This window comes from Schistocerca serialis, chromosome 6 (assembly GCF_023864345.2).
Source record: "Schistocerca serialis cubense isolate TAMUIC-IGC-003099 chromosome 6, iqSchSeri2.2, whole genome shotgun sequence".
Classification (NCBI taxonomy): Eukaryota; Metazoa; Arthropoda; class Insecta; order Orthoptera; family Acrididae; genus Schistocerca; species Schistocerca serialis.
This window is the reverse complement of record NC_064643.1, coordinates 543,032,638-543,057,528: the sequence shown is the minus strand read 5'-3', so window position 1 is coordinate 543,057,528 and position 24,891 is coordinate 543,032,638. Positions and strand designations below refer to the sequence as shown.

Genomic DNA, 24,891 nt, shown 5'->3' with positions numbered 1-24,891 from the left:
CATAAGGTCACTGACTGCGGGGGAGCCTGCCTTGTGTCAGCTTGGACATCTTGTAACGCAGCAAGTTCTTATGAGATAACATTCATTGCAGTAAGGCAGGCAGCTTTCTAGTACGGTGGCTGCAGGATGGCTACGTTTTTGTTCCCTCGGCTCACAGCACAGCTGGCACTGCCTGCCGTGTGAACTGCATAGCATAACATTCAGTTGATACGAAGATTCATACCCTCTATGAATCTAAATAATCCATATTAGTTATTATCCGAGTTAGTTCACATTTGGTACACAGCCTTTTGTTATTAATGGAATGATGCCGTCCAAATTTTGGATTTTTATTTATTATAGTTCCAGAGATAAAGAGAATTACCTAAAAGTCCTAAAACCTATGCAATTTTTTTAAAACCAAGTTAGGAACACTAGCAAATTGACTTTCATTATCATTTGAAGCCATTACAAAATTGTCAGTGCATAAAAATCAATTAATTAGAATTTCCGTTTTAAAACTTTAGTCACTTTGGATTATATAATACAAAAATCAGTCAAATTTATTATTTGATTTTATTATGTTGTGTGAGTGCATGAGAATGACTGAGAGAGCGTATGTGGGACATATGAGTGGTCTTATGCCAGAATGAACAAAGTGACATTTAAAAAAAAAAATTTGAGTTCTTCACCATTTTAAGATGATAGGGTTTCATTTTGTCTTATGACAAAACGAACTATCTGGCAACTCACCTCATTTTGTTGCTGTAGCAAGGGATTTCTTTGGCAGAGGGTTGGTACTATTAATTCTCTTATTCCAAAGTGAACCATGCGGCATCACAAGATGGCTACCACGTTATATAGCTCAAGCACAAGTTCCTGCACAATGGCAGAAAATGATGATAATTGTGAAGATGAGTCGCTTAGTTCTAGTTCTTCTGATGGATATGAACCTAATGTTGGTGCCTCTCAATCATCAAATGGTAAGTGGATTTTAATAACTAGTGATACTTTAGTTTATAGAATAAACTCATTAATTGGAGGTTATGTTGTTTACCTCATATGCCAGAACAAATCATGACCACAAGTAGTAAATCTAAGGTCACTGCACAATCGATAGTGAGTGTATGTCGATATTTTGGCCAGTGCTGCCCTAAATAATGAGGGGAGAGAAAAACTGACCCCGTGGAAAGAAATACCTCTTTATTTAGGGCAGGAAATACGATTTAATGTGGAGATGGTTCACTCTGGCAGAAGAGTTCCTGAAAGAATTGTATTTCGCATATTCGTCAGCTACAAAGTAATGAAATGGAATATCGTAACTTGGTCTCATGATTGGCATTCTTAATAAATCAGTTTTGAAAATGAATTTGTAGATCTAAGATCTGATTTGTTTTTCAGATGAACATGAAAGTTCTGGCAATAAAAGAAAAAAAAGGAAACAGGGAGCAATGGAAGAAAACCCTAAGGAAGAAGAAGCGATATAGTGGGGAAACTTACATTAACAGTAAAAGGGGAGACTGTCCCAGGAAAGACATTTGTTGATTTTAATTGTTCATGTAGACAAAAATGGTGGCAAAAAATAAATTTTGAGGAGAGAAGAAAGTTTTTTGACACATTTTATGGAAGTGGGTCATGGGATGTGCAGACATCAATAATATTTGGTTCAGTTAAAAATGTTCCCATTAAAAGGAAGCGTTCTAAAACTGACAAGAAGAAGTTTTCTAGGAACTTTTATATTCCTAGTGTGGATGGAAATGATGTGAAGGCATGCAAAGAAACTTATCTAAAGAAACAACAGATTTCTGGCAGCAGAGTGCATTGAGCCACAGCCAAAGCAAAGACAAGCTCTTTATGTGACCAGCGTAGAAAACATGTACCTCATAATAAAAGTGCTGACTCAGTTATTATTCACATCCATAATCATATTAATAGTTTTCCCAGTACATCGAGTCACTACTGCAGAAGAGATTCATCAAAAAAGTACTTGGACAGTAGACTTAATCTTAGTTTGATGTACAGATTATTCATTGATAAGCTGAAAGAAGAAGATCCCAATGTTAAACCTCCCAGCCAATCAGTGTACGAAAAAGTATTTAGACGAGACTTCAATCTCAGTTTCAAGCCTCCTCAAAAGGATACATGTCAAACATGTGAAAGGCTAAACACGCTAATTATAGCAGAGGAGACACTTAGAGCTGGTGAGGCAGACACTGAGAAGCTACAAAGATTAAGAAAGGAGTAGGAATTGTACCACAGGAAGGTTGGAGCTGCAAGAGATTGTCTGAAAAGGGATATGGAGAACTCCAAGACAGCAGATAATCTTACAGTTTTTTCATTTGATTTGCAGAAAGCATTACTGCTGCCAAAATTGACAACAGGTGTTGCATACTATAAATGTCAACTATCCTGCTTTAATCTTGGAATTCATGACTTTAAAAGTGGAAAGGCAGTAATGCATTGCTGGAATGAAAGTACTGCTTCATGGGGAGCTCAAGAGGTAGGCTCCTGTGTATTGAAGTATGTCAAATCTCATGACATTGGTCCAAGCATGATAGTATGCTCAGATTCATGTGGGGGGCAAAACAGGAATTTTAAAATTATGACAATTTGGATGTATTTGGTTCAGAGTGACAAAACTAACATTGACGAAATTACGCACAAATTTGCTGAACCTGGTCACTCGTATCTTCCGAATGACAGTGATTTTGGGGATATAGAGATGAAACTACAGCATTATCCAGAAATATTTGCCCCCGAACAGCTTTATTGTATTATATATTGAGAATGCCAGAGTGAAGAAAGGTAAATTTGAAGTTTTAAAAATGGATTGTAGTGACTTCAAAAGTACTATGCTACTCGAAAAAGCAGTGACTAACAGAAAAGTAAATCTTTCTGGAGAAAAGGTTGAGTGGCTTAGGGTTAAGGAAATAAGATTTTCAAAAGAGAAGCCAGGGATAATGGAGTACAAATACAGCCACAATGACATGGAAGAATACTCTTCAGTGAATTTAAATAAATGATTAAAAGCTCGCCACTGTTCTCTCAGTCAAATTATGCTACCTACACTGTATCCATTACGGCGCACTCTACGCCCTGAGAAACTGAAAGAGATTCAGAGCCTTCCAATGTATGTACCCCCAACATACCATGAATTCTATAAGGGTCTCAAAATGACTGAAGTATCAGAAATGAGCAGTGACAGTAATGAAGAAGATGAGTAATGGGGAAGCATAATCATCACCTTAAGTATATTCCAATGTTCTCTCCTAATTCCAAAAATCGCTTAATAATGCTGTATTACGTAAATGCTGAAATTATATCTGTGTGTTTCAGTTGCCAAATAGATCTATATATGATATAATACAAAAACAAGAAAACTTTACTTTATATTTTGTACTGAAGTGCATTAATGTGATGTGACAACAAAATAACCAGACGTACATGTATATGAGGTTTGTCCGGAAAATACGTATAAAAGTTGAATAATGTCTTTATGTTACAAGTTGCAGTCACTGCCAGGTGGAACTACTGCTGTAATCAATCCCATCAATGCTCATTTCGAGTCAGAGCACTCTGCGTGAAGGTGGGAGTATGCGGCAGCTTGTTGACAGTTACCCTTTTTCACCTGCCATCGGCATGGAGCTCTCTCTGATTGAGGAACAGTGCGTCAACATCAAGTTTCTTGCAAAGCTAGGCAAGAATGGCTGTGAGATTTTTGAGTGTTTGAAACAGGTTTACGGAGACAATTCTCTGAAGGAACCAACCATGAACAAGTGGTTAAAAAGGTTCCGGGATGGCCGAGAAGAAGTGAACGATGACCCTCGCCCAGGACGCCCGTCAACATCGAGTTCCGATGCAAATGTTGAACGAATTTGGGCTTGTGTTCTTAAAGACTGTAGATTGACAGTCAGAATGATTGCTCATGAGCTGTGAGTCCCCGAAACAATCATTCACGAAATCCTGACACAAAAACATGAAATGAAGAAATTGTGTACGAAAATCGTACCGAAGCTCTTGACGCCAGAACAGAAAGCAACGAGGGTTGAGTGCTGTGAGGATTGGTTGGAAGCAGAGGAACGAGAGGACTTTCTCAACCGAGTCATCATTGGAGACGAGTCCTGGTTTTACGAATTCGATGTGGAGCTCAAATCTCAAAGCAAGGAATGAAAACTAGCAGGAGAACCGAGAACAAAAAAGTCACAAAAATCAAGGTCCAATGTGAAGACAATGTTGATTGTTTTCTTTGATTCTAGGGGCATTGTTCACAAGGAATTTGTCCCTTCTGGCCAGAGAGTGAACAGAAATTTTTACTTTGAAGTTCTGACACATCTCAGAGCTCGTGTGGCCCGATTTCGACCGGAGTTGGCAAAAGGGGGCAGGTGGATCCTTCATCACAACAATGCGCCCACTCACACGTCACTCGCTGTGCACAAGTTTTTGGTCCGAAGCTCAATCACCGTGACAGACCACCCACCTTATTCACCCAATTTAGCCCCATGTGACTTCTTCATGTTCCCAAAAATGCAAAATGGTGCTTCAGGGGTGGCACTTGGAAGATGTGAAAGCCATCAAGGCAGAAACAACACGGCAACTGAACAACATCACAACCGAAGACTTTCAGCAATGTTATCAACAGTGGAAATGGCGTTGGCAGGAGTGTATTGCATCTCAGGGTGAGTACTTTGAAGGAGACCATATTGTAATACCTGAATATTTGTAAAATAACGTTATTATTCAACTTTTATATGTATTTTCCGGACAAACCTCATATTTTAGATTTTTTCTCTGTAGTTTTAAGTTTCAAACTGTAATTAAACAATGTGCTACAAGGCTCAAAATGCTTGTAAAAGTTTATTTTTGAATAAATAAGTTGCTGTAAATTCATAACTTCAGTCCTTTATTTCTCAAAACTAACTAAATGTCACTTAGTTCATTCTAGCAAAAGACCACTCATATATTAAAGTTTAATATTTCATTTTATGTAAAACCTTGTACAAATGAACCATGGGAAAGTTATGTTGCAACCACAATTCACGTGACGTATGCCTGTGTAAGCATGCTTTTGTATAAAAGCAGCCAGAATGGAAGTTAGAGGCAGAATAAGTTTATTTATCAATTTGAAGAATATTTTGCACAATGTTAATTACTATCAAATTAGTGACTGGGTATGGCAAGATTTGCTGTGAGAATGATCAGGAAGGAACGTTCTGATTGGTCATTTAGATCAACAGCCAATCAGAATTAAGCTGTTCCTGCACAAAATGTAAGGATCCTTCTGGGCAGGATAGGCAAATTATGATCAGAAAACTTGCAGATGAGGTTAAAATTAGAACTGAATCCATTCATTGCATTTTAACAAAACATTTGAACATCAGGGAGATCCCAGAAAAGTTTGTGCCAAAGTTGCTAACAACTGAGCAGAAACAACTTTGTTCGAAGATCATATAGAACACACTGGATACTGTGAACAGTAATCCCACCTTTCTTAACACAGTGATCACTGGTGATGAGTCCTGGGTGTATGAGTACAGCCCCCAAACAAAGTTCCATGCACTGCAATGGATGCATTCATCATTCCCAAGACCCAAAAAGCGAGGCAGGTTGGCATCAATGTGAAAGTCATGCTGACCATCTTTTTTTACTAAAATGACATGGTCCACTATGAGCATGCCCCAAAAGGTACCAATGTCAAGAAGAAGTACTACCAAGAGATTCTGCAGTGACTTCATGAAGCAGTGAGATGCACATGGCCAGACTCACAGGCAGCGAGCAGGTGTCACCTCCACCATGATAACACACCTGCTCATTGCTCTAAATTAATTCAGAGTTTTTTGCCTGAACACAACATGGCTGTATTTTGTCAACCTCCCTGTTCCCATGATCTAGCACTGAGTGGCTTCTGGCTTTTGTCTAAACAGAAACAGACTCTGAAGGACACTAGATTTCAGAATGACATTATACAGAATTCAACAGATCATCTGCATGCCATACCAAAAGAGGCTTTCCAGTGATTCTTCTAGTGGTGGCAGCAGTGTTGGTAGTTGTGTGCAGGCTACTAATGGGGGAATGCTTTGAAGGTGACTAGTGTCAAATAATTGTATGTGACTAAAGACTGATGTTGTACATAGAAGTGGGGTACTTTTTGAACAGCCCTCATGTACAAGGTCTGCTCAAAATATTCCAAAATTCTTTCCACAAAATATTTTTTACCTTTTACTTATTGTGAATGATCTTCTCCAAATAATCTTGTCTACAATTGATACACTGCCCCCAAAGCCGTTTCCACTTTTGAAAGCAGTCTTGGTATGCATCTTGGTGGATTGCGCGAAGCACTGTCTGTGACTTTTCTTTTGCTGAATTTTCTTTTATCTTATCTCTCACTGCAAACCTTCATCCTGTCAACGGGGTTTTCAACTTCTGAAAGAAAAAAGGATGAGGCAACTTCATTTCTTGTGCAATAGTCATGCACCAATAGGGATGAGAGTGTGGATGCATTATTGTGATGTAACAGCCATGAATTGTCTCACCACCTTTCAGGCTGTTTCTTTCTCACATCTTCTTGCAGGCATCACAACACGTCCCAAAGTACTATTGATTAACAATTTGTCCCTGTGGCACAGATGATGAATGAATGATGAACTAATCCTTCAAAGTCAAGCAAAACTATCAGCATGGTTTGACATTTGACCTGACCTGATGAGCTCTTATGGAACATCTTGTCATTTGCGCAATCCTGAAACTCTTCACAGGTTGAAAGGCGAAGGTCTTTCTGGTCTTGGCTCATGAACTGTGGGATGAACTTGGTGACAACAGTGTGCATTCCAAGCTGCTGTGACAAGATTTCATGACACGATCCAACTGAAATGTTACATTCTTCTGCAATCTCTCAGACAGTCAGCTTCCAATTGACACACTCAATTTCATTGATATTCCTGACATGGCCCTCATTGGTAGATGCCACAGGGTGTCCTGAATGAGCGTCATCTTTAACCTCCGTCTGATCATTTTAAACCGTGTGAACCATTTGTAACACTGAGTATGGCTTAGTCACTCATCACTGTAGGCTTCCTGCATCATTTGGTGTGTCTCTGTAAAGGTTTTCTTGAGTTTCTCACACAATTTAAATACATGTTGCTCCTCTAACTCTGCCAACTCGAAATCTACAAACTCTGTGACACAACATTCTACTCAATAAAATACTGAATAATAACTAACAGACATACAACAATGAAACTTCTGACAATTACACATAAAACACAGGTGTGTGCAGGGATGCTGACCACACTTTGTCCCAACACATCAATGGTGCAAAATTATGAACATTCCCGAATTTTTTGAACAGAACTCATATACATCTTTGTATATTTCCATAATAGTCAACATAGTTGGAGTCTCTCTGTCAGGCAGTGATGGAGTACATCTGTCTATCATGGTTGCTTTATGGAGTTAGAACATGTAGTCTGTAAACTGAAAATGTTGTAAAGCTCCGTGTGTGTTTCCTGGTGTTGAAACAAGATGGGTGTTCACTAAACACATGATGTAATGAAAATAATCTGTACATACTATTATTTCGATGTACATACCTCCAAGAAACCACCCAACTACGTCTCATGGGGTGGAGAATCTACCATCTAAATGAACAGCCAAACAACAATTACGATGAACACAAAGATGTGCAGAAATAACAAAATATGTTTATTCTACCTGCACTCTCTCATACTAGTATGCATTAATTATGCAAATGGATGCAAAGTCAGTAGTTTGCAAAAATTGATAATTGCTTTATTATTATGATTATTGTAGTTAGCAGGGCTAGAGGTGGGTAAGAACTTGGGCCAGCAATTACCAACCTTGAGTGCGACAGATATTTTTTAATTTGACACTTCACAGAAACGTTCATAGAATGTGCACCTTTTTTAAAAAAAATTGCGTCAGCCAGAAATGGAAACCAGGGGACCTCTTTTGCAAGTGAGCATTGTATCACAGAGCTATGCAGCCCATCCAAAACTCATTTTAATTTTAATGACTTACTCAGAGAACTTCAAGATATATCTTCTCAAGAATGTTTGAGAGTTATACTGAACAGCTTTGGGCAATTGATATGTGAGTTCTGAACTTCACATACTATAAAAATAAATAAAATTACATTAGTTTGATTATACTGTGTGGACTCCTTGTCCACTTCACTCACTTCCTCTCCTCTTTCCATAATACTGTCTTCAATTTTCTTTCTTTTATTATTGTAAATGCAACCACACATTGATATTGGCATGGTGTTAAACTGTTGTAGGAATTACTGAGACATATGGAAGCAAAGGCCCATGTCTATAGCTGAGCAGTCATTGTATCTGATTGCTATGCAGAGGATCCAGGTTCAATTACTGGTACTCCCAGGATTTTTTCCTTGATGGGTAGAATGTAACAGAATGCACTCACCCTTATGACACTAAGCAAGGACATTCTTGAATAATAAGCAGCAGTCTCAAGGTATGCAAAAGTGATAACAGCTTGGAGAGTGGTATGCTGTCCACATGCCCCTTCATACAACATTTAAATGGTGCCATAAGGCAGAGGATCACACAGCACACAGCAGTATTATATACTTCTCTGCGCCTGCCTGAGGAATTACAGTTATGTGGAAGTGAAGACTATTTTGTTGGGTGAGAACCAGTTTGAAGAAGAGTTTGTACAGGATGGTAAAATTAACCAACCAGGGAAATAGCAACACTAGATGTGGAAGGTGATGTAAAGAAAATTGATACAGGAAGAGGAATGAATTATGAAATCAAAACCTAGGAGGAAAGTGGATGAGGAGATGAGGAAAACAAGGAGAGGGGGGGATGAAGATTAAAACAGTAATAAAAAATAATTAAGTAAATAAATATAATAAAAATGGAGTGTGGAATTGTTTATTAATGGATGTTAAGTGCAAGAGAACAGTGGGCAGTGAGATATGAAGGTATGCTGTGAAGCTGGTCCCCATCACTGGAGTACAAGGAAATTAGTATCACTTGGGAGATTCCAAATATTCTGTGCAATGCTGCAGAAAGCCATGCTGTTTGAGACATTCTGCAGAACATGTTCAGTAACTTGTTACTGGCTGTCCCCAAGATGGACTGTTCTTCCATGTACATTCATGCACTCACCCATTTAAGTGGTGGTCATTCCAAAATAAATTTTTTTGTGGTGATTATATGTAAATTGGTATGTTACAGTGGTTAAGAGGGCAATGGAAGGCTATAGTGCACTGTGTGAGGAGAATGCTAGGAGAGTTGATCACATTTCAGGGCCTACCGGAGATAGTGATAGTCTGGGCAAACTAATGTGTCAAGATGTTCAGAGCATGGGTGGTAATATATGTCAAATGTGGAGCTTTTAAGTTTTTGAATGTAGAAGCTGTGTTATTATTATAGAGTTTTATTTAACATATATAGTACTTGTGTTTCACCACTAGAGGATTTTACAGTACTGGTGGTTGTGGAATTCCTACTCTTGGCTAGAGCTTACTATCTGAATTAAGTAAAGCTCTCTATTCCTTGAACAAGATAAGTTAATCTCACAAGTATTCCATCTCTTGTTCTTGATTCTGTTTCATTTAACTTAGTTTGCTTTAAGAGAAAAGAGGACTCAAACTGAAGGAATAGATTTAGGGAAGAGTTTAATTTTCCATCTAGACTGCCTACTTGATAAATCTCTTCTTAGCATTCTTCAAGCAATTTCTCTTTAAATGCTGTGTTCTATTCATTGTTTGTTTTATTAATTTATAATTAATGTTTGATGATCATAGTTAGAAAAATCTGTATCTATCTCTTGCACTATGTCATCCAGCTGTTGAACTACATCATTTATCACAGGGGACACACTATTAGCCACAGTTGGAAGCTGGATATCCACAAGTTATTTATGAACGATAAAGTTCACAATGTCTGAAACCATTTTATTTGAGTACCAATTGCTTTGCTGCAGTAGTAACACTGGTTCCCATCAGATCACCAAAGTTTAGTGCTGTCAATCTTGGTTAGTGCTTGGATGGGTGACTGACTGGTTCTGCTGAACATTCACACACTGTGAAAGTATTTTATTTAATTGCCAACAGCCTTGCCACAGTGGTGACACCGTTTCCCAACAGATGAACAAAGTTAAGTGCTGTTGGGCTTAGTTAGCACTTGGATGGGTGACTGTCTGGGTCTGCCGAGTGCTGCTGGCAAGCAGGGTGCACTCAGGCCTTGTGAGGTCAATTGAGGAGCTACTTGATTGAGAAGCAGTGGCTCTGGTAATGAAAACTGACAACGAGTGTGAGAGCAGTGTGCCAACCACAAGCCCCTCAATATCTGTAATCAGTGATGCCAGTTCACTAAGGATGACACTGTGGTCAGTTGGTACTGTTGGGCCCTTCGAAGCCTGTTTGGATGGAGTTTAGTTTATTTGATCTAAAGAGTCAAGATTTAATCAAGAACAAAAATGTTTACAGCTGCAGATGGAAGTTAGTTTATTTCACAGCCATTAGAAAGTCAAGAAAATATGTAACAGTTTGTCAACAAGATTAATATAATTAATAAATTTTCACACTCACTAGTGACACGGAACCAGTAATTCCATAAATACAGCAATATTTTCTTAAACTGAAAACCAAAACTGAGACTTTATTGAATTACAATTTCCTATTTTATTTCTCAATGTAATATACTATCATGCAAGTCCAGGCATATACAGCTACAAGAAATTAAGGTTCTGTACCTATAAAATTGTAAATAGCAGTATCTAAATGATAGGTTTAGATAATATGAGAGGCACATCAAAACAATAGTAATTTGAGTCATCAACACCCAGTTAGTAGGTATATACGGTAAACTGATGGAGTTATTATTTTTAGAAACATAAATCAGTCCTTGTGTATTGAGTTATTGCTCTGAAATAAATTTGACTAAACTAGATAAATAACATATTGTGACATATTTATAGGTTTCCCATCTGCTTTATCACATAAAAAAAGACCTGTACAGTATGGAATCCATTCCCACTGACAACAAGTGAAACTGTCTTGTGGGCAGTAGTGAAACTTGTAAATAAAATCTGGTGGTTATTACTTACCAAAGCCGCGGAACCATCAGCCTCTAAATAGGAAATTTCTGAAGGATTAACAGGAAACTTCTCATAAAATTCTTTCAGCAGATGTGTGAACTGTAGTTGCGTGGCTGGAAAGAAACATTGTCTGTCTCCCATACAGGTAACCCCAGAACCAAGAACAGAACAGTAGATCCGTTTGGCATCTCTTTTACGCTGAAGAAATAAGGCAACTGATGCTTCACTTCTCCCATAACCATTCCCTGTCAAGAATATAAACATTTATATCACTATGTTTCTAAAAATAAAATACTGTATACTCAAAAACCAAAAATGCAACAATTCTCCACTACAAAAAAGTAAAATTTGTATGAAACTAAAGGGATAATCTACAACAAAATGCTTAACAAAGACACAAAATAATTTAATGGGTTACATTAAGACTATAATGCAATGAATTCTTCTCACAGTACATGGTATTTGTATGTCCTTTACCTTAAGAAAACACATACTTTAACTATTTTTGTCGTTAATAGATTCATATTACACTACTTGTGATTTGTAGTGGAAACTGAGAGGGTATAATTTTAAATAGGAATGTGGAACTGCAAACTGTGCTTAGAAATGTGAAACTGCAAACTGTGCTATGGAAGAGAAATTAGTAAAATAATGAATTTCATTCTCCTACAACCACTGAGAAAATAAAAAACAGGAATTTTCTCAACCTGGTAATTAATAGAAAATTCTAAGAAATTTACTATTATGTGCAATGTTAAAGGACAAATGAAACATACAGTATTAACATGTATCATTGAGCAATATGTACCTCCTTCTAATTGTAGTCTGCATCATGCTTCATTCCTACAACAGCAGTTAACATAGAGCATGTTGCCATATTAGTTAGTTGGTTAAAAATGTAACAATTAGCAGAGTCGCAGCAAATTACAGTACCTCTTTCATATACCAAAAATGAAAGAAAGTGATGTATTACTTTTCATGTTTGAATTATGGAAAATGAAAACAAAATGTTTGCAAAAGTGAGTTCCGTCCCAAGGCCCCTATCATGATTCAATGAAACATGAAGGGGGAATTTAGAAGTATCCTATGCATTAAGGACATATTTTAATGAAAAATTACACTAATATCCCAATAATTTTTGAGAACATTTATCATGGAGAACAGTTGTTTTTCTTAGTACTTTAAAATGAAGATGAAAAGTCTCGACCACAAGAAACATTTATTTTTGTAGGTTACCCATTTTGTTCAGCTACTGACCCTCTTCAGTCCACATACCAAGTTCGTAGGCAGAGATGGTGTATGGAAAAGGTGTTTCAAACTTCACAAATAACAACTGAATGCCTAAGGCTAAGACGACACAGAAAACGTATGTATAAGGACCTAATATAAAATTAAGTACGCTAACTGGGAAGAATTAAAAAGAGTGTTTCAGTGTCCAGGAAATCCATCACTGGGTGATAATGTAGATGTTAAAGTGCAAGAACTGACAGTGAGGATACGAGGCACGTTTTTTAAGGAAGTACCGTTTTGAAATTAAAAAAAGATGTGCTAAGATATCTCAATAATTTTATTTTTGCATGAAAACTTGTACCTTAATCTACTTTTCTACATAATTTCTGCCAATATTGAGGCACTTGTCATAACATTGTACCAGTTTTTGAATACCCTCCTCATAGAAGTCTGCCACCTGACTTGTTAACCACTGCATCATCACTGTTTTGACTTCATCATCGTCTTGACATGCTGACTGATCAGGTGTTTCTTCAAGTGCAGGAACAGATGGTAGTCACTGGGCACAAGATTGGAGCTGTAAGGAGGTCAGATTCACCCAGAAAAGTGAAGTTTAAGCAAACAATTTCTGCCCGGAAAAACATGTGCACAGTGTTTTGAGACAGAAAAGGAGTATTGCTTGTGGAATTTCTGCCTCATAATGAGACAATCAATGCAGCAGCTTAGTGTAAGACATTGCACAATCTACTGATCAATTCAGAACAAAAGACATGGCAAGTTGAGCAAGGGCATCATTTTGCTGCAAGACAATGCCCATCCGCATGTGACGAATCAGACCAAAGATCTCATCACATCTTTTCAATGCGAAACTCTAGATCATCCTCTGTACAGTCCCGATCTTGCACCCAGTGACTGCCATCAGTTCCTGCACTTGAAGAAACACCTGGGCGGTCAGCGTCTTCAAGACAATGATGAAGTCAAAACACTGTTGATGCAGCAGATAACAAGTCAGATGGCAGACTTCTAAGAGGAGCGTATTCAAAAACTGGTACAATGTTATGACAAGTGCCTCAATATTGACAGAAATTATGTAGAAAAGTAGATTAAGGTACAGACTTTCATGTAAAAATAAAAATTATTGAAATATCTTAGCACTCTTTTTTTTAATTTCAAAATTGTACTTACTTAAAAAACACGCCTCATGCATAGAGCAATGGAAGCATCAATACCTATCAGCAGAGTTCATTCTAAAGGAGTACATTAAATCTAGACAGAGGCACTGCAGAAATTAAGATGTAAAACAAAACGAGCCAGGAAGCTATACCAGAGCAGCATGATTCAAGAAGAAAGAGTCTGAAGGCTGCCTAGATGCAGGTACTTTAAACAACAATTTAAGGAAGAGTTGTGAAAAACAAAAATGGAATGATGGAAGCAATTCCTGAAGGCTACTTAGAAACCGATCCCTGGTGTGTACCATATAAAATAGTCTGTGAGAAAATATGATCACCAACAGTCTTATCCACTCTCAGAAGGAATGACGGGATGGTAACAGAAAGTTGGCAATAGTCAGCTACCCTGATAATGAAAAAAAAAACTTTCCAATGATAGTGAAGAAGGAAAGACAGATGATCAGTGTAGGTTACAGGAAATGTTATGGCAAGAATATAGGTGTTGACAGATGTGAAAATTACCAAACTATCAGTTTAATAAGCCACGGCTACAAAATACTAACACAAATTATTTACAGACGAATGGAGAAGCTGGTAGAAGCCGACCTCGGGGAAGATCAGTTTGGATTCCGTAGAAATGTTGGAACACATGAGACAATACCGATCCTTACGACTTGTCTTAGAAAATAATTAAGGAAAGGCAAACCTACGTTTCTAGCATTTGTAGACTTGTAGAAAGCTTTTGACAACATTGAGTGGAATACTCTCTTTCGAATTCTGAAGGTGGCAGGGGTAAAATACAGTGAGCAAAGGGCTATGAACAATTTGTACAGAAACCAGATGGCAGTTATAATAGTCGAGGGGTATGAAAGGGAAGCAGTGGCTGGGAAGGGAGTGAGACAGGATTGTAGCACATCCCCAATGTTATTCAATCTGTATATTGAGCAAGCAGTAAAGGAAACAAAGGAAAAATTTGGAGTAGGAACTAAAGTCCATGGAGAAGAAATAAAAACTTTGAGGTTCACCGATGACATTGTAATTCTGTCAAAGACAGCAAAGGAACTGGAAGAGCAGTTGAATGGAATGGACAGTGTCTTGAAAGGAGGATATAAGATGAACAAAAGCAAAAAGAGGATATAAGATGAACAAAAGCAAAAAGAGGATAATGGAATTTAATCAAATTATATCAGGTGATGCTGAGGGAATTCGATAAGGAAATGAGACACTTAATGTAGTAAGTGAGTTTTGCTATTTTGGAGCAAGAAACTGATGTTGGTCAAAGTAGAGAGGATATAAAATGTAGGCTGGCAATGGCAAGGAAAGCATTTCTGAAGAAGAGAAACTTGTTAACATTGAGTATAGATTTTAGTGCCAGGTAGTTGTTTCTGAAAGTATTTGTATGGAGTGTAGCCATGTATGGAAGTGAAACCTGTATGATAAATAGTTTAGACAAGAAGAGAATAGAAGCTTTCGAAATGTGGTGCTACAGAAGAATGCTGAAGATTAGATGGGTGAATCGCATAACTAATGAAGAGGTATTGAATAGAATTGGAGAGAAGAGAAATTTGAGCCACAACTTGACTAGAAGAAGGGATCGGTTGGTAGGACATGTTCTGAGGCATCAAGAGATCACCAATTTAGTACTGAAGGGCAGCATGGAGGGTAAAAATCGTAGAGGGAGACCAATTTATGAATATACTAAACAGCTTCAGAGGGATGTAGGTTGCAGTATGTACTGGGATATGAAGAACCTTGCATAGGATAGAGTAGCATGGAGAGCTGCATCAAACCAGTCTATGGACTGAAGACCACATCAACAACAACATAGGAACAATAAACCTAAGTACCCATTTGCACAAGAAGAAATTAGGCATTTAATTTTAAGTCTGAAAAAAAAAAGTCTGCAGGACTGGATGGGATTCCTTCTGAAGTAATATAAGGATTATGTGGCCAATTTGATATTTATTTGTGCATCTGTACAATGGGTGTCTCTTGTGAGCAAGGGTCCCTGCACCGTGGAAGAAAACTGTAGTGGTAACAATTAATAAAGGGCAAGCTAAAGATCCAATGATACCCAAATCCTTCAACCCTGGAAGTGTAGAGGCCTGGCAACCATGGACAAATATAACTGGAATGTAGAGGGTCTGAGGTGAGTTCTGAACCTGCTCCCAAGAAATGCCATGGCTGATTATGACACTGGAGTACTCACAGAGACAATGGTAAAAGACGACCTAGAACTGAACATCCCAGAATTTCGCAATTTTATGCCTATGTGATACAGTGCAAGAGAAGAAGAAGACTAGCGGGCAGTATGTTATGCATAATTAAACCACAACTGGCCCCTATCAAACCACTAGTAAGAGAAGAGATCATGTTAGTTGTCAGAACAAGGATTAGTCTACTTTAACCCAGATCACACTGCAACAGACATAATAGGTAAACTAGGGATGAACTTGGATTACAATATAAGCAAGGGCAACAACAAAATTGCATATTTAAAAATATCTTTAGTCGCAAGTAACCAACTTTTTCTAGATAAATTATTTGGAGATGTGTTTTTATATCACCTAGAATGTAGGGATAGATACTCACTTTTTCACTTTCATTATCTATTTGTTCATAACCTATGTCATTTACCTTTAAAAATTCTACAAAGTGTTTCTTCCTATTTAAAAAATCATTTGTTGGTTTTTCTGACCATTGACTTTCCTTAATAAATGCCACAAAAATAAATAAATTTGGTGTTATTAATATCTCTTTCTTATCTTTGAAAGAAAGCCATAATTCTACAAATATTAGATTATCAGGTAATTTTAAATTGTTTTTCATCATAGTAGTTTCTAAACTAGTGATGGCTGCGTTAGATACACTTACAATAGCTGCCATTTATTAACAAATAATTTTTATAAAATAAAAATATTTTTTATATTCTAAAACTAATGGGCTATTATATTTAGTTTCTGTACATGTAATTTCATTTTTTCTGGAAAGTTTTGTAACTTCTTTTATGTCTCAGAAAATCTATATTATTCCAGATACCTAAACTTTTAACCCTCTGAAAATCTTCATAAATAAAACATAAAATCTGTATCATTGTGCAGGGCTAAAATTTACATATTTTGATTTTAAATCTATAAAAATCATTTTTTAATGAATGGTGAGGCCAAATAGTCTAAAAGTAAACAAACTTAAATCTAGAGCAAAAGAATTAGGACTTAAAGGTTATTCTAAACTTAGAAAACAAGAACTTACTGGTCTTTTAATAATTGTAATATTACCAAAGAAATTGTGGCAGTGATATTTTTCATGTCTGGTGCAAAGTGATATCAAAAGTGCGTGAGAGTTTTTTGGTCATGTTTTGTTTTTATCTTTGCCGTAAGACTATAGGATCTCCTAGTTTTTGTTACTTCTCTGTTGTTTTTTATAGTTTCTTCTCATTGTGAGTTTTCACGAATAAATATGTTTTCGTTAACTCATGATACCGGACGGCTATGCAATTATTTGTTGTAGGCAAGTCGCCTACATAATTGGTGACCTCTGATTAAGGAACTTTAAATCTTTCGTTAGCTACGTCGAACATAAACTGCAAAAGCAATGAACGACAACGGCAAACAATACGGTTCGATAACGGAAGAATTTCATAGGCTTCAGAATGAGTAGAAATAAGCATACCGTGGACATAATGTACAATGGTGTTCCGACAAAGGTATCAATTGAATGTGTCAAGCCAGCATGGGTTTTACCCTCTCCGACCTCTGACACCACGCCTGTGCATCAACACATGATGGACGCAGAGCATACCAAAACACCGCTCAGTACATCGTCCGAGACAGGTGAATCACCACCGCAAACAACAAAGTCACCGCCCCCGAGACACCCGACGCACACCAGAGCTGGACGTCGAATAAAATTCAAGTATCAAGATATCCCTGGGGCTCCGCACTTTAAGGGGGGGCTGTGTGGCAGTGATATTTTTCATGTCTGGTGCAAAGTGATATCAAAAGTGCGCGAGAGTTTCTTTTGGTCATGTTTTGTTTTTTATCTTTGCCGTAAGACTATAGGATCTCCTAGTTTTTGTTACTTCTCTGTTGTTTTTTCTAGTTTCTTCTCATTGTGAGTTTTCACGAATAAATATGTTATCGTTAACTCATGATACCGGATGGCTATGCAATTATTTGTTGTAGGCAAGTCGCCTACAAAATGAATAACAGAAAAAATGAGGTGAAAAATGATACTATTAAGGAGTTAAAAATTAAAGGAAAAGAATTAGGAATTAAAGGATATTCTAAAATGGAAAAGGAGGAAATTATTTATAATTTTGAAAATTTACATGATAAGGAATTATTTAAATTGTATTTGATCACAATTTAAATATATAAAAATAAAACTGTTCATTATATTAAAAATTTGGTGAATTTGGACTGAAATATATATGATAACATTATGAATTATCTGTAGATTTTACGAGAGAATTTCAAGATAACTTATTTTGGGAAACTATATCAATAATAGAACGAAATTTGCTTGAAGATTTTATTAGAGAAATGCAAGATATGTTAGACTGGGGCCTTTTGTCAAAATATAAAACTTTATTTGAAAATTTTATGAGAGAATTTCAAGATAAATTAAATTGGAATATAATATCACAAGTTAATTGAAATATTACATTCATGAGACAGTTTCAAGACAAATTAAATTGGAATATTACATCAAGTAATGAAACCTTATGTGAAAAAATTTTAAGAGAATTTGAGAATAAAGTAAAGTGGGACAAAATATCAAGGTGTGAAAAATTATCTGCAAAATTTATGACACACTTTCAAGACAGATTAAACTAGGGTGAAATATCTTGCAAACAAAACTACCTCAAGATTTTATTTGAGAATGTTAAGATAAATTGGGATTATACTGCATTATATCATAAATTATCTGAAAATATTATAAGATAATTCCAAGATAAAGTAAACTGGATTCCAGTAGCAACAATGTCGAATTTCACTCAAAATCTTATAGAAGAATTTAAAAATAAAGTTAATTGGGATTGGGATGAAATATCAAGCAATCAAAAATTGTTTGAAGATTTTACTAGAGAATTTAAAGATGAAGTAAATTGGGAAATCATAGCAGCATGTTAAAAATTACCTGAAAATTTTATGAGAGAATTTGAAGACAGATTAAACTGGGAAGATATATCAAGTAATCAAAAGTTATCTGAAGATTTATTTCCAGAATTTCAAGATAAATCAAATTGGTAGTATGTTTTAGAATATCAAAATCTGTCTGAATCATTTATACAAAAAATATCTAAAGCATATGAAATAATAGAACAATCTGAAGATAACGAGTGTTCTCTACATTTAACTCATGAAAAACATCCATTTGTAAAAAACAAACTGTAATCACATTTTTCATAGCGAGCGTATTGATGAATGGTTAAAAAAATGTCCATTGCGCAGAAAAGTTATTAAAAAATAAAGTTACACACAGTCTAAAATTGATTATGCAGTCGCATAATTTTGATAAAAAGTAATTGTATCATAATTATTGAGTGTAAGCATTTAAAATATTGAAATATTTGTGCCAACAAATAATTCTCAAAGTTTCTTTCAGTCATTGATATAAATTTACTGAATTAGGATTGCAATTAAGTCTTAACATTTATTCACAATTATTAATGTCTATCTTCGATTCTGTATTACCGTTAGTGTAAATTTTTTCGTTGTGTTCTAACTACATTATAAGCATACTCACAATCATTTTGAGATAATTCTGAAAGAATGAAATTTTGTCTTGTATTTTCATTAATTGTGTGAGGAAAAACATGAGGTAATAAACAATTTATTTATGATTTCTTTCATGTCAACTTCCAATATCTCTATCAAATATTCCATTTAAATTTTGAATATAATATTCTCGAATTCTATTTAAATTTTATAAGTGAGTTATTTGGCATTTATATATCTCTTTTATTTCCTTTTTAGTTTTATATTCTCCACATGTTCTAACTGATGGTAAAACTTCTTCACAAACCCAACCACGAAAATTTTCTGCAAAAAGCATTTTGGATCTCATAACTGAAGAATATAAACCAGACTTGCAACTGTCAACCAAATCCAGAAAATTCACATACAATGAAATATCAAAAACATGAAACAAGTGGATTCTGTCATCGTAATAAATATATAAATTGATATTACATTCTTCTCAAAACTGAATCAAAGCTTAGATAGGGTTTCTGGACCAAAAGCAAATGTAATTATCTGTGGTGACTTAAACATTAATATGATGAAGCCTGATAAGGCTAGCAAAATATATGTGAATATTCTAAGCTGTTACGGAATATCCTCCCTTGTTAATTGTCCAACTAGAATAACGAAAGAATCCTCCTCATCTATAGATCATGTAGCTACAGATATTGATAGTAAAAAATGTCATATTGTTGTCCAAAACCTGGGCCTAGCAGACCACCTCTGCCAGATCTTAAAAACTAACATTCATGTAGAAACTCCTCCTAAACTTTGTACATACAAAAGAATGTTTTCCAAATCAGCCCTGCATCAGTTTAAATCCCAGCTAGAATATGAAGATTGGAGGGAAGTCTATGCAGAAACCAACGCAAATCAGAAATTTATCAAGTTCATGTCAATTTTTAAACTCAGATTTGAAGAGATGTTTCCCAAAACTCTTTATCAAATTAAAACTACAAAGAGAAATCAGTGGGTGACTACAGGTATCAAAAAATCCTCAGAAACTCTTAGATATCTCAACTCCATAAAAAATAATCAATCTAACCCAGAAGTTCTGCAATTCTACAAAAAGTACAGGAAAATTTACAGAAAGGTGTTGCTAGCCGCAAAAAAACTTTCAAACAACAAAATATTACTTGAAGCTGAAAACAAGAGCAAAGCAGCCTGGAACATCGTCAAACAGGAAACATCTAACTCTGCTAAAAAGGACCTCAATTCACATATTAAAAACAAAGATGTACCAGTAGGTAACCCTAAAAAATTAGCTGATTTTGTAAACTCATATTCCAGTAGTATTGCAAAAAAATTACAGCAGAAATTTCCAGATACGTATGATTTACCTACTCAGAACCAGCCAACAAACTCAGTGGTGCTCTTGCCAACTACAGAAAGGGAAGTGGCACTAGTAGTACACCAACTAAAAAATAAAACTTCAGTAGGACTTGATGAAATTCCAGTCTGCGTAATTAAAGATTGTATAGACTCCATAAAGGGCACATTAACAGACATAATTAATGAATCTTTCGAGTCTGGATACTTTCCGGAGTACCTAAAACAAGCAAAAGTTATACCTATCCTTAAAAACGGACATGTGGAAAATGTAGAGAACTACAGGCCGATCTCTATACTGTCTATCATTTCTAAAATAATAGAAATACTAGTCAAAAAGAGGCTGCTAAATTACCTGAATAAATATAATCTTCTCTCCAATGACCAATTTGGTTTTAGGCCCGGAAAAGGCACACAATATGCTATAGCACAGTTCACTAAAGCAATTTTAGAAGCACTGGACAAAGGTGAAAATGTAAGTGGTATCTTTTTAGACTTGTCCAAGGCCTTTGATACAGTTGACCACAAAATCTTACTTCATAAATTAGGGCAAATAGGAATAAGAGGTGTGACAAAGAAGTGGTTCAAATCATACTTGGAAAACAGAGTTCAACGAGTTGAGATATCACAGGTTTCAAACAATTCCCTTATAAAACACCTGTCTGACCCAGAAAATGTGAATATAGGCGTCCCACAGGGAAGTGTATTAGGCCCAATATTGTTTCTTATATACATTAACGACTTCCCACAAAGTATCAGACATGGCGAAAAAATACTTTTTGCGGATGATAGCAACATAGTAATAACAGGTGAAAATCCAACACAACTGTCAGAAAGAGCAAACGAGGCTCTCAATGATGTCCACAACTGGTCATTAAAAAATAGAGTAACCCTAAATGTAAAGAAAACTAACTATATTAACTTCCAATTGAACAAAAAACACAGTGCCACTAGAATAAAAGTTAATAATAATGAATTAGAATGTGTAACAAGTACCAAATTCTTAGGGATGAATGTAGACAGCCAACTGAAATGGACAAACCATGTCAACATTTTGGCAAAGAAATTATCCACAGCATGCTATGCTCTTAGAATCCTTGCACCGGTATGCAATAATACCTGTCTTAAAATAACATATTACGGATATCTACACTCAGTCCTCAGCTATGGGATCATGTTTTGTGGAACAAGTGCCAGTAACATACAAACTGTGTTCAAAGTACAAAAAAGAGCCATAAGGATAATAACAAATAGCAACAACAGGGCCCACTGTCTAGAATTATTTAGAAAGCTAGGAATTCTAACTGTTTCTTGTGAGTATATCTTTCAGAACATAATGTTCATTAAGAAAAATCTTAACATGTACAACACAAACAGCCTAATACATTACCATGAAACAAGAGCTTGTCACCACATCCATCTAGATAGAAAGAACAAGGCAAAGACGCAAAAAAGTATATTTTACAATGGGATAAAACTGTACAACAAATTACCACAAGAAATTAAAGAAATAAATGAGTGCCTCACTTTCAGACAAAAGCTTAAAAGCTTTTTAGTAAGTAAAAGTTTTTATACTGAAAAAGAATATTTAACATAGATGTAGATTATTAGCAAAATATGACATTATCACCAAAATATTATGCAGTTATAAATATGTGTATGACTAGTTATAAAAACTACACAAAATATGAGAAACCTGTTTAATTGTAAATGTAAATGTGTGCTCATGTGTTGTAATCTGACGACATCCATACAATATTTATTGTTCCACGGATGAATAAATAAATAAATAAATAAATAAAATAAATATTATAAAAATTCTGTTATTTATAGAGGGCCAAATAGTCACAAAAATTTATTGAATGTATAAAACAAGAATTAGAAGAAATTGAAAGAATTTCTTCTGAAACTGAAGAAATGAGAATATAAATTCCTGAATAACAATCAAGATATGCAAGATAAAAAAATGTACATTGTGTAAATATCATTACTCAACATAAAAATAAAAAGATGCATCGTCATGACTATTTAAATGGAAAATTTATAAATCCTTTATCAAATAACTTATTTACAGTTAAAACATTCTAGTTTTGTACCAATTTATTTCCATAATTTATGTGAGCATGATTCACATCGGTTTGCAAAAGGACTTGATTGTGATAAAAAAAGAAATAGATTTAATACTAAATAATTAAGATAGAGACATTAGTTTTGGTAAGATGGCACAAAATTTGAAGATGAAGTTTACTGATACATTTAAATGTATGGCTTTATCACTTGACATATTACCATCAAATCTGAAAAAGGGTCAAATGAGAAATATTAAATACTTTTTCTCAGAAGAGTTATTCAATCTAGTGATCAGAAAAGGTGTATATCCATATGAGTACATGGATTTTTGTTTAACGTGTGAAGAGACACAATAACCAGCGAAAGAAGAATTTTACAGTGAACTGACTGACCGTGAAATAAGTGATGAAGATTATAAAAATGCAAAATTTGTTTGTGAAATTTTAATATTACAAATCTTGGTGACTATCATGATCTATATCTTAAAACTGATGCAGTGTTATAGTTTGATGTATTTGAAAGCTTTAGAAACCCTTCTATAAAAGCATATGATCTTGATCCATCTTGGTGTTTTACAGCACTAGGTTTATCTTGGGATTCAATGTCGAAAATGACTAAATAACCACTTGATTTATTACATGATTATGATACAATTTTAATGGTTGAAAACGGAATAAGAGGAAGAATATCATGGTGTTGTACAAGAAATGACAAAGCAAACAATAAATATATGAAAGTTTCTGATGATAAAAAGATATCAAATGATTTTGCATATTTAGATGCAAGCAATTTATATGGTTATGCTATGAGTCAATGTCTACCACATTCTGGGTTTGAATGGGATGAACCAAATAATTTTGATTGTGCAAAAATAAATGAAATATCAGATACTGTGAAAATTGGATACATATTTGAAGTTGATCTAGAATATACAAAAGAATTACATGATTTGCATAAAGATTTGCCATTATCTCTGAAAATAAAATTGTACCAGGAATTAAGGAAAACTAATTGTTGACTACTCTGAATGACATACATAATTATGTAGTTCACTATAGAAATCTTAAACAGTACCTGTCTCTTGGAATGAAAATAACAAAAATATATAGAATCTTAAAATCTAATCAATCAGATTGGTTGAAGAAATATATAGATTTTAAAAATTGATACGGGAACTAAATCCAATAAATTTTGAGAAATATTTCTAAAATGTAATGAAAAATGCAGTGTTTGAAAAAAAGATGAAAAATATCAGACATAGAGAGAATATAAAGTTAGTTTCAGATGCAAAAAAGTGTGATAATCTAATAGCTAAACAAAACTTTAGAGTATGAACTCTATTTAATGAAAATCTTGTTGCTATTCATATGAATAAAACAAAAATTGTGTCCAATAAACCCATCTAGGTTGGTATGAGTATACCTGATTTACCTCAAGAACTGATGTATGATTTTCACTATAGAATAATGAAACTGAAATATGGAGAAAATATTGAGTTGTGTTATCAAGATATGGACAGTTAGACTTACAATATTGAAACTCAAGATTTTTACAAAGATATGAATTTGATGACTGATTACTTTGATACAAGTGATTATCCAGAAGATAATATTTATGGAATTCCACAAGTAAACAAGAAAATTTTAGGAAAGATAAAATATGAATACAATAGAAAAAATAATGTAGAATTCTGTGGTTTGAAAGCAAAAATGTATGCTTTTAAAGTTGGTGATAAAATACAGAAAAAAACTAAAGAAGTTAAAAAATGTATTGAATAAGTTTAGAAGAGTACAAAGATTGCTCCCTTAACAAAAGAGAACAGGACAGAAAAATTAATATGATGCAAAGTGAAAAACATGAAATCTATGCAGTTGAAATAAACAGGAAAGCATTGAGTCCTCTTGCTGACAGAAGATATATTTTGGAAAATAAAATAGGTACATTACCATATGGACATAACTCATTGTGAAGAAACCTAATTATTATATTCCTGTATAAATGGAGACTCTCATGAAGAAGCTCAACCATGCAAATCTCTTGAAAGAGATTAAAAAATGAATGAGTTAGAGATAAAGTTTTTATATAATATTACTGTATGATATTGAAATACTAGATGTGGAGAAAAAATTTGTATAGAGCTTAATAATGAGCTTAAGATTATTTTACCAGATACATATTCTAAATTAATAACTGACTGGGATTATCAGTTAGTTGAAAAAGAACAGATGAAACTGAATATACAGGAATGAAGAAACATAAAAATGGAAATAATGAATTTCATG

General features: G+C 34.9%; 1 protein-coding gene across 1 annotated transcript in view; it reads right to left on the bottom strand.

Moving 5' to 3' along the window:
- Nucleotides 1-24,891, bottom strand: part of LOC126483828 (fatty acid synthase-like) — a 394,620-nt gene that overhangs the window by 315,362 nt on the left and 54,367 nt on the right. The window contains exon 6 of the mRNA XM_050107027.1: nt 11,074-11,309. Coding sequence (XP_049962984.1) covers nt 11,074-11,309 — 236 coding nt within the window. The remainder of the gene's footprint in view (nt 1-11,073; nt 11,310-24,891) is intronic.